The sequence below is a fragment of the Lucilia sericata genome, unplaced genomic scaffold, assembly GCF_015586225.1.
Source record: "Lucilia sericata isolate MDLA Ls3-8-SP2 unplaced genomic scaffold, ASM1558622v1 Contig000665F_arrow, whole genome shotgun sequence".
In the NCBI taxonomy this organism is placed as follows: domain Eukaryota; kingdom Metazoa; phylum Arthropoda; class Insecta; order Diptera; family Calliphoridae; genus Lucilia; species Lucilia sericata.
In genome coordinates, this window is record NW_023994670.1 from 167,936 (window position 1) to 180,000 (window position 12,065).

At 34.3% G+C, this 12,065-nt stretch overlaps 1 protein-coding gene across 2 annotated transcripts in view; it reads right to left on the bottom strand.

Annotated features, from left to right (window-relative positions):
- LOC119607156 (patj homolog) overlaps window positions 1-5,966 on the bottom strand; it is a 101,582-nt gene extending 95,616 nt beyond the window's left edge. For both annotated transcript variants that reach the window (XR_005231712.1, XM_037960958.1), the window contains exon 1: window positions 387-5,966. Coding sequence is in view for 1 of the 2 variants with exons in the window: in XM_037960958.1 (XP_037816886.1) it covers window positions 406-2,976 (2,571 nt within the window). In the remaining variant the exon portion in view is untranslated. The remainder of the gene's footprint in view (window positions 1-386) is intronic.
- Between the last annotated feature and the right edge of the window lie 6,099 nt (window positions 5,967-12,065).

Here is a 12,065-nt window from a genome sequence, read left to right on the forward strand (position 1 = left end):
CGAAGAATTCTGAGTAACTGTATGTGTGAATGAATACTCGTACTCCTTATGAATTAGTATTGTGCCAAGCACAGATAGATAGAAAGGCAATAAAAAGCACGACTTTTCATTTTTTTCGTTTCGTTCTTATACTCCTTCAAATCCCTCTAGGAGTCATATAAAATCGAAAAATGAACTAACTAAAAAAAATAATAAAACATACGTACGTAAGTGCTTGAAACCTGACGAAGATTTAAAAAGGTAACGAATGATTTTCTACGTATTATTTGGGCCATAAATTAAACTTTCAACATGATTTACGGAAATTAATATAAGAACAAGAGTACATAAATGACTGACTACTTAACAAATATGTACATATCTACACAAACGTATGTAATACTTACAATAAAAATCCATTGAAAACTATGTGCTCGGTGAGTCTCCCTCTCCTATGGGTGATGCTATATTGCTATCGGATGTTGAGAGTGGTCGACAGATGCCCAACTTGGTGAGGCCCAGTGGCATACCTTTCAATATGGCCACTGCCTCGTCGAGATCCAGGCCCTGCAGTGAATGTTCTCCAACGCTAACCAAACGATCGCCGGGAAATATTTCGTTGGTGGTCTCGGCCGAACCTCCCCGTATTAGACCTCGTATTACTATAACACTGCCCTCGGGATCTAAGGGATCTTGATAGTCTAGTATCGAGAAACCAAAACCCTGTTCGGTCTTTTCAATTTCGACAATGGTTACATCGGAACTCCAAAGAGCCAGGCCAGATACATTTTCCAATGACTTCGAACGTTGTTGATCCGTCAGAGTGGCAGTGCTAGAGGTATACAAAGAACTTTCCGACTGGGCTTTGGTCATCAAGTTTTGTAAACTTTGATGACCGCCGGGCAGAAGACTTCTCGTTTCAAAGGCCTCGGGATTTTGGGAAGTATTTATAATAGACGGCGCCGTAGCACCGCGTACACATACCAATTTGACATGTGAAGGCAGTTCTTTGAGAATTTTAACCACTTCGGTGTGTCGGAGACCCTGAAGTTTGTATTCGTTGACCTGCAGCAGCTCATCGCCGGGTTTTAAGATGCCCTGACGTCCCACCGGTCCGTCTTCCAGTATCGAGCGTATATAATGATGGGGTCGCTTCTCAATGCCACGCTCTACATCCACGGTGCCTTCTAGGCTGATTCCTAGACCTGAAAGTTTATTTATTTCGGCTACTATAATTTCACTGTCGGGAAACTCACTTTTCCAGGCGACTTTTAAAGCCTCCACACTTGGACACGTTTGTTCGGCATTCGACGCACTTGTTTGAGAAACCGAATTCGCCAACAGGTCAGTGCTTAGTTTCAGTGGTCCCACGGGTATCAGTTCAGTATACTGTTTGCCCAGCAAGTCGGTAAAGTTATCTATGGTGGGTGTTCGCGAACCCAGCGAACCATTAACAGGTTTCTCTTTAGTCTCTGGCGTTTTTGCCACGTCTTTTGCATGACATGTCGTGCCATTAGCCAACGTAACAGGTTTGGCTTCAGGAGTAGTTGTTGGTGATTTGGAAGTTTCTACTGGCGGCACACTACTGTGATCACTTTTATCCAGTACATGAGACATTTGCGAATCCACTGTTTCTCTTGAGGGTAAATCACCAAATTCCATTATAACAGCACCACCATCAGTGGCTATTGAGTCGCCATCAGACCTGGGTGGCAGCCATGATAGAGTAGCTATTGACGGTGAGGGGGGTAGTGAAACCTGTGACTGTGAGTCCACAGCTATTTTCAATTCCGTTAAGGCTACTTGCAAGTGCTCAAATTTGCGTCCTCTTAGGAAACGTTCCAGTGTAAGATGCACTTCAATATCCGTATTACGTAGTATCTCCACGGCCTGATGATTGGTTACACCACTTAATGTCTTGCCATCCACCTTAACTATGCGATCATTGATTTGTATCTGGCCACTCATTTCGGCTGCACTACCCTCTATGATACTCTTAACAAATATGCCCGACAGATCTTCCTCTTCACACACATAACCCGCCACCGTTATGCCTAGGCCATAGACATTTTTTCTTAGTTTAACTTCGTATGTTTCAGTTTCGGGTGAATCCAAGTAATTGGAGGAGGTAATCGAACAACAGTCATCGTCGTTATCATCGTTCGATAAAGTGCCAGTAGTTTGAGTAGTAGTTATACCAGCTATCACAGTCTCTATATGGTCCATTTGATGGGGTGTACTAACGCTAGTTTTCATTATTGCGGCTGCCGATGTGGGAGGTTGAGGCAAAGGCGGTGATACTATGGAAAATGGTACTATGTCCAAATCTTTGGGATAGTTGCGTTGGGTAGCCGCCGATGTGGTCAATTCTTTGGGTATTGGAGGCAGTGGTAAATCTGCCAATTCGGTATCGGGTGTGGGAGGGAAATTAAGATTCAATGTAAGGGGTTGTTGTTGCTGCTGTAAGGAATCATGACTAGACGACTCTTTATGGCCTAGAGAGGAGGAGGAGCAGAAATTTGCAGATAATCCACTGCCGCCGCCACCACCAATACCACTAATACTGACACTGCCACAAACACCAGTCGCCGCCGTTACCTCTTCCGTATTACTTTGATGAAATAGATGCCGCGTCAATTCTTCTGGGTCGGAGAGGAGCTTAGTTGGAATAATTGGTGCATGACTAGCTAATTGATGTTGGAAATCGGTGGCTGTTGACTCCACCGGTCTTGCTACAATCAAACGAACCTGAGCTCCAGTCTGACGAAGAACCGTGGCCACCTGTTCGGAACTAAAACCACGCAAATTCACCTCACCAATTTGAAGTACATGATCGCCGCATTGCAAGCGACCATCACGCTCCGCTACACCGCCGGGCGTTAGGGCCTTAATAACCACACCGGTACTACGGCCGCCCACCAAAATAAAACCCAAACCGTTGCCATCGTTAATCAAATCAATAACTTCTACCTGAGACCATTCGGTACTTAAAACCATATTGACATAGAGAGGTTCTTCAGGTTGGGCTGGCGTAAGGTATTGAATTCGTTGTTTTTGCTGTTGCTGTTTGGAGTGATAGAGATGATGGTGCTGTTGCTGTTGTTGCTGCTGCTGCTGTGTTTGATAATGTTGTTTTTGCTGCTGCTGCTGCTGATACTTAGTATGTTGTGGACATGTAGAAACATGACGTGAACAAACCAGGGAAGTGGCTGATGTCGTTTCAAATGTTGGAAATGTTTTCGTTAGATTTTTTGTGATTAAATTTTTAGAAGTTTGTTTAAATTTATAGTCCTGGTGATGTTGATGTAGATGCTGATGATGATAATGTTGATGTGTTTGTTGTTGTTGTTGCTGTTTATCCTTTGTTTGCGGTTGTTGTTGTTTTATTGTACGTCATATATTTGCTTCCCTGGTTGTGGATTCGTTTTCTGTGCAGTTTGTTGTTGTTGTTGAGTTTTCCACAACTTCGTGTTGTTGGTTTTCCGTTTCCTTATGATTTTCACAAATATGTTTGCTACTGCTGCTGCTGTTGTTGTTAGTTACATCTGTTGTTGCTGCTACTGTTTGTAGATATTCAACAGACATAGTATTTTGTTATTCGTACGTTTCGCGTTTCTTTTTTTTTCGTTTTTTTTTTTTCAAGTTTTTCTTCCCGATTTTTTTTCGTTTTAAAATCGCGCTAATTTGACACGCCCTTTAATACACAAGTTCATTATGTCGTTTACCGTTACTACCGCATTTTTTTTCTTGTGAGTTTGGTTTTTTTTTATTCATGATTTGCTTTTAACAAGCACGTTTGGAAAAACTCATTTAACCGTTATTTCTTTTATTTATTTTTTTTTTTTTTTTCTTAATTTTTCAAGATTATAAAACAGCCATTTAGATTTAAGCTTTAATATTGCACGTTTTTTAATATTTTAAATTGAGTTACATATTTTTTGTTTGAAATTATTTTTTGGCCAAAAATCACGTTTTTCTAGTGGGTTCAAGTTTTGTTACAAGCAGGTTGTAAGAAATTCCTAAGAATTTTTTGATTTTGTTTGTTTATGGTTTTGCGGTTTATTTTTCCTTTAAAAGGTTGTACTTGTTAATGTTGTTCTTGTTCTTGTTGTTGCTGTTTGGTTTAATATTGTGTTTTCTTACGTTGACACAAATGTTGTTAACTCTTACCGTTACACATCCTGTTAGTGCGAGTACCCTTCCCTCGACTCCTTATGCTTTATTCTACACGTACTCCGCTCTATTTACATTAAATAATACATGTTTTTACTCATACTCGCTCTTTCTCTCTGTAGCTTTAACTCTCTTTTTTTCTAAGGATTAGCATGTGTGTAACGGTTTATATGAGTTTATGTAAATGTCTTTAGGTGTGTGAGAGAGTGTGTATTTTACAGTTAAGCTTTATGTAAATGTGTTTGTTTCAAACATTAATTAGTTTTGTGGCATGATTATAGAATTTTTCAACATTCCTTTTCTTTTTTCTTAAAGTTTTTCCTTCAACTTAAAGGCAACAACAATGGCGGCTTGTTTGTAGGTCTATATGTCATTGGCACCATTTTACAGGGGAGTGCGGGGAGTAGGGGGTTTTCTTATTCTCACATATTAATGTGGCAAATTGTCAATGATGTCGTTAACAATATGGTTGGTTGCCGATATAAACAAACGTTGATTATTAACAATAATGATGTTAATTTCTTGGTGTTGCTGTTGTCACTGCTAGATAATGATAATGTTGTTGTTATTGTGGTAGTATTTGTTGTTGTTGTTGTATCTAAAGTATCTAAATAATTTGTTAAACGGATGTCAGTCAAACTTTGTCAAGGGGACAACAACCAAGTTTTTCAAATATTTTTGTTTCTGGCGCTTGTTTATGTGTGTGACAAGCTTAAGTTGTATTTGAAATATTTGTCTCCTGTTCTGCCTGTACTTCAGCCTCTACTTTAGCCAAATACATTAATATGGCCAACATGTTTTGCCAATTTTAGTTTTTTTTGTTGCCTTTTTCTCTACCAACAAGTTATCAAATTTATTTCCAAATAATATTAGTAAATATAATGTGTTTTTTCCTCTTGGCTTTTTCTAGGCTAATGTTTAGGCCAGCTGTTCAATATTTAACACACACTGATACAAACAAACGGTTTTTTTTTTCCTTTTTGGCTATACATTACACAAGTGAAAGTATTCCTTCTATCCATAGGACTAATAACTTTGGCTGTTTAACTTTATGGCTCGTTAAATTCCTTTTAATAACAAAAGCAACCAACAACAGGAGTAATGTATAAGTGGGTGGGGTTTTAACTTGTTTTTAATAACAAATAAATTGTTTAATAAATATCTTATTTATTTGTTAATTTTCAGTTAATTAGTTGAAGAATACTAGAGAAAAAATCAGGCCATTTTCTTAACCACGCACAATATCAAACATTTACCTTTGACCTCATAAAAATATATGTATGTATATATACATATTTATATATATATTTATATACATGCAACACAATGGAAAAAAATTTACAAAATTACAAAGGGTGTGTATTTAAATATACTCTAAAAAAAATGCCAACAACTTTTTAGCTTTTAACGCTTTAATTAAAATTTTCACTTTTTCAAACTTTTTAAGACTTAAATTATTGATTAAATACTTTGTAAACACTTTATTCTTTAAATTTTTGGCTTTTTGTAATAATTAATTAACGAAATTTTTCATTTAAATTTTCTTTAATTATTTTCCTGCTGGCTTTTTTTCAAATAAATTTTCTTTTGTTTTCACTTTAGGTATTTATATTAATTAACATACACACACAATTTTTTTAAATTAATTACGCGCGCTTTAAATATTTTTAGTTTTTGCTTTAATATTTATATTTTGTGTTTATTTTTTATTACAACTTTAAGTTGCCTCGATTATTATCGGCCAACGTTAACGAAAAATATTCCAACACCCGCACGTTTCAAAGTCTCTTAACCGTTTAAATTGCTGGTTGGTCGTTTGTATAATTTTTCTAATGTGGTCGTGCCATTAAGCCATAAATGTAACGGTATTTCCTTATTTTACATGCACTCTCTCTCTCTTACTCAATTTCTTCAACTTTCTCTCTTCCTCTCGTATAAAAAATGAGTCGTAGTCTTTATTGTTTTTGTAACTCTGTTGCTTTTCGTTGGATAGTTTATGCGCAAAATCCTGTTGTGTCAGGTTTTTGCTTGCTCGTTTATTGTTTGTTTTTCTTTTTGTTTTGGGTTTATTTACCCATGAAGTTGGCTGCAGTTTATTTGTTATTTTATTGTTTATATCCAAATAGTGATAGTAAAAGCTTTTCCATAGGTGGATAAAGAAAGAAAGCTTTTAATAGTAAAAGCTCTGAGATGTTAAAAAAAATGCATGCACATGTTTTTTAACAGGTAATTTTTGTGAATGAGTGGGTGGATTAGCAGGTGAATAAATGTTCCGCTGCTGCCATCATTTGTATCAAACTTCGCTTAAAACATATTCACTTTTTCCAGTGTGAATGATCCGATCTAAGTAATTCCAATAACCTTTAGCTGAATGTGAAGTTTTTATACTAATAAAGTGTCGGAACTTTTAACTTCTAATGCTCGGTCTTTCCTTGGAATGATTTCACATGGGGTCGAACGATGAAAACGCATAATCTAGTACCATGGGAACCAATAGCCCACAGGGCAGAGTTTCGGACTTTGTCCTGTCCCGGTTATAAGGGAGGTTTCTTCGGGGTGCACTTGGTAGGTGTGGTTTAAACACAAACTCGCTGGAAGAGAATGTTGGTTAAACGAGTAATGTCGATAATTCTGGAAAAGTTCGGTTCGGTGCCGAGGCAACAGATACCCCGCAGAGGAGGAACTGTGGGACTTAGCATTGGAAATGAGTTGGTGTCAAGTGTATATGATACGGCATGGAATTAGGGGTATGCGGACCTCACTCATCCGTATACCTAGAGTGAGTATGTCTGATGGTTTTCTCAATGAGTGTGTCGGATGACCCAGAAGTATGCTGGGTTGAATGGTAAGGTTGTATCTTATACAAGTGATAGCATTTAATTTTCCTTCCCCGGTTATATTCAGGGTTTAATTTGCACATACCAGATTTATCACAGTGTGTTCTCTGTGAATAAGAAAAAGTCCACGACTTATTTGATGGATTAATGTTTCGGTCTACTAGTTACAACTCTGGGTGCTGATGTCGCTCATAAAAAACTAAAAGTACTAATCATAGAACGAAAAAGTACCAAAATACAAGGTCCTCAAAGCGCTAACCGGCAGCACTTGGGATATGGATAAAGAAACCTTGTTAGCTACATATAAAACGATTGGTCGGTCAGTGGAGAAACATTCAAAGTTGCCAATATGCCGCCCTAAGGACTGCAACGGCCTGCTTACAAATTAGCTAGGAACATCATCTGCAGGAGGAAACGAAGGTCCTACGTGTCAAGGAACATAATGTCATGTTAACTAAACAGTTCCTTCTGGGATATCATCGGAGGAGTCATCCCAACTTTAACATCACACAGTTGGATACTCCCCTGCGGCATGTCAGGAATGATCTTTGTATATAAGAGGAGAACATAGGCAGATATGTGCAGGATCCATTAGATCAGTCCTCGACATGATCAACGCCATCAATTCCGCGGTCGCAGGATACCCCATAAATGTAGTAGTTGAAGGTCGCTCACAGCTCATAGCAGACACAGAAGAAAACCTTATGCGGTAAACAAAAGCTTAATGATCACGCATAGACTGTGCCGTCCCCAGCGAATGTCCGGCATGTGATCAAGGTCCTCATAACACCCACCATATATTCAACTGCTCAGCCAAGCCTACTTCACTTTGTCCAATGCATTCATTTATGGACACATCTAGTTGAAGTAGCACAATTTTAATGCCTGAACATTGATGTAGAACCCCCCAACTAGGTTATTGTATAGTTTTACGCTTGTATTTATAAAAAAATCTTATTTTGCTTTTAATGCACCCAATAGTTAAAGCACACTTTAGCCTTAAAAACCATTAATAAAATTGTGATATTCATAAACAAATAATAAACGTATATTAACTATTGTGCTGATTTATGTTTAAGTTGGCAGCACTGTACAATATGGCTGTCATTTTATGTGTTAGTGTTGCGTACAATTAGGATAAAATATTCGTTGATTCGGTTTTCTTAATTTCATATTTTTGTTTATAATAGATTTTTGACAATAAAAACAAACTTTTAAGAAAAATAAATATATATATGGCTTTAATAAATGTCTATTTAGTTCAGATGTATAAATATAACATATAATTTCTAATTATTATTAAAAGTATCCGAATAACGGATATTTTGCGACAAAATATACATCACTATGACACATTTTCTTATTTTTACTTATTTTCCTTGTAATTTTTGATAAATTTTTGCAAATATTGATAAATTTCTTTGATATTTGACTAATTCTAATGCCGGCGAATATTAGTATTAGTATAACACTAATCAATATAATTTACATGGTTAATTGCTTTATGGCATTATATTTAACCAACAAACTTTGAAAAAGCCAAATCAAGTGATTTTGTCCATCATTTGGTTGACAGACGCACAGTGGTATAGGAAAAAAAAAAGAGGGAAATAATTCGGTAACTTCTAAACGGTTAATCCGATTTTAATGAAATTTGGTGTGCACAAAGAGGAGGTGTTGTCGAGTTTAGGTTTTGAATTTGGACCTTATAGGCCAACCAGGGGCCCGGCGGGGGGTCATCAAATTAGGACACCTCGGCTATGTTAAATTTTTAAAACGATCCTATTTCTTCATTTGAGTTCCGATTTAAAAAAAATTTCGTATATAGAATCTCCTCATCGAGCACTATAAAAAATGTCGTCGTAGCAGTAAATTATCTCTTATAGTTTAGGAGATATTTTTTTATTTGCTTAACAACAAGTTTATATACCAAGCAGTGAAAGAATTATGTAAAAATCATGACTGAGTCCAAAGTTATAGGCATTTAAATTTAAAAAATTAAAAAAAGGCGATTTTTTGTCATTTTTTTGGGAAAAAAGTATCTTTTTCTTTTTAAGTTATCTAAAAAGTTTCTAAGAAGATGTATATAGAATTTATACTTTTTGGAAAGCTGACTTTACATAAAATACGATAAATGAAACAAAACCTAAAAATTTTTGATACCGAGGGGACCAGGTCCATCCAAAAAAACCCTATTTTTTATGGAAAATTAAATTTTGAGCAAAAATTCTCAAATCGCATAGTCGATATCAAATTATAGTGACCTGTTTTATATGACCCAATATGTTCTTAATCATTTTGTAACGGGTTTCGATAACCCCGCCCCTGGTATGGATATAATAGGCAAAAAACTAAAAAATCCCATTTTTGGGATTTTTTAAAACTTTTTTGGGAATTCCGGGATTTCTAATAAGAAAATTCGAAATTTTGATTTAATTTTGGATTTTAAGTAAAAAAATCTACCTAACTGTAAAATTTCATCAAAAAATATTCATAAATAAAATTTTTATTGCAATTTGAAAAATTTGTATCTTCGCAAAAACTGAATAAAAAACATTTTTTAATTTTTTTTAAAAAAAGTATTCCGCGAATTTTTTAATTTTCAAAAATTATATACAGTTTTGAAAAATAGACAAAATTACCTTTCCATTGATATATAACATGCCTACCTAATGTTTTTTAAGTGACAAATTAATTAGGGAAAACTCAACATCTTTTAGAAAATTTGCCTAGCACTATTATTTTCATCCATAAGGTTAACTCTTAAATTTGTTACATATATGGATGAAAATAATAGTGCTAGGTAAATTTTCTAAAAGATGTTGAGTTTTCCCTAATTAATTTGTCACTTAAAAAACATTAGGTAGGCATGTTATATATCAATGGAAAGGTAATTTTGTCTATTTTTCAAAACTGTATATAATTTTTGAAAATTAAAAAATTCGCGGAATACTTTTTTTAAAAAAAATTAAAAAATGTTTTTTATTCAGTTTTTGCGAAGATACAAATTTTTCAAATTGCATTAAAAATTTTATTTATGAATATTTTTTGATGAAATTTTACAGTTAGGTAGATTTTTTTACTCAAAATCCAAAATTAAATAAAAATTTCGAATTTTCTTATTAGAAATCCCGGAATTCCCAAAAAAGTTTTAAAAAATCCCAAAAATGGGATTTTTTGGTTTTTTGCCTATTATATCCATACCAGGGGCGGGGTTATCGAAACCCGTTACAAAATGATTAAGAACTTATTGGGTCATATAAAACAGGTCACTATAATTTGATATCGACTATGCGATTTGAGAATTTTTGCTCAAAATTTAATTTTCCATAAAAAATAGGGTTTTTTTGGATGGACCTGGTCCCCTCGGTATCAAAAATTTTTAGGTTTTGTTTCATTTATCGTATTTTATGTAAAGTCAGCTTTCCAAAAAGTATAAATTCTATATACATCTTCTTAGAAACTTTTTAGATAACTTAAAAAGAAAAAGATACTTTTTTCCCAAAAAAATGACAAAAAATCGCCTTTTTTTAATTTTTTAAATTTAAATGCCTATAACTTTGGACTCAGTCATGATTTTTACATAATTCTTTCACTGCTTGGTATATAAACTTGTTGTTAAGCAAATAAAAAAAAATGGCGAAAATCGGAAATATTTGGACCTGCTATTATCAAAAAAACTAAAGTAAGGACGGTAAAAATTTTAAAATTTTAATATTCAAATGCGAATATCTCCTAAACTATAAGAGATAATTTACTGCTACGACGACATTTTTTATAGTGCTCGATGAGGAGATTCTATATACGAAATTTTTTTTAAATCGGAACTCAAATGAAGAAATAGGATCGTTTTAAAAATTTAACATAGCCGAGGTGTCCTAATTTGAGGACCCCCCGCCGGGCCCCTGGTTGGCCTATAAGGTCCAAATTCAAAACCTAAATTCGATAACACCTCCTCTTTGTGCATACCAAATTTCATTAAAATCGGATTAACCGTTTAGAAGTTACCGAATTATTTCCCTCTTTTTTTTTTCCTATACCACTGTGAGACGGGCATTTCCAAATTACCTAAAAATAGAGCTGGACAATTGGAATATTGTCAAATATTCCAATAATGCCTAGATTTGAGTTTTTTCCTCAAAATATAATCGTTTAAAAATTTTCTGGGATTTTATTTACAAATTTGTAAACGTTAAAATTAGAATTTTTAGATTTTATTTTAAAAGAAACCATAATTAGTTTTCGCAATCAACCTAAAATTACCGGAAAATTCTTTATCTGAGAAAAAAATTGTTAAAAATCAACTTATTGTTGGCTTAAAGAAGGGTCGAGCCTACAATAAAATTCTTCTAATTGTCAATGGTTTATTGAAGGTGTTTTAAGCTATTTCACGTTTATAAATACGATTTCCCTGAATTTTGCTTAAAATTGTTTAATAAACCTAAAATACATAAGTTTTTATAAATACATCCGTTAGCTTTTACAACAAAAACAACAAAATTACCCGTGTGTTGCTGTCAAAAATCTCAAAAATTGCGTTCAACAAACATACAGTTTTTACTTTCACTTCTTCTCCTGCTAAAATCAGTTTGTCGCCAAATAGAATCCTTAAAAATATCATTAGCGAATGATTTATAGATAAATAGCGAATCCTCTATAACATTCTGTAGAGTTTTCAGTCCACATTTAATAAATACGAATCTTTTTTCAATCACTCTAGTGGTTGAGTATTTCTTATATATAAGTTAAAGTTTCAAATGAATAATAAGTATAGTTGTTATTTCAAATTATTCAAGAATCGGTCCATAAAAAAGTAGAGTCCAAAAACTACATTAAATATATTTCCCAAAGCTGCATAGAGTGGAGTTTAAATGAGTTTTTTTAATTAATTATTTTTTAGTTAGCTACATTTAAATGCGAAACAAAAAAAGAAACAAAAACGTATCTAAATTTAAAACTTCCAACAGATAAAAGCAACAACAGTTGGTTTGTTTATATCTACAGTATTTATGGTGTATTGAACAAACAAGATCGTGTGCATTATTATTATTTTTAGATAGTGGTGTCTTGTAACAC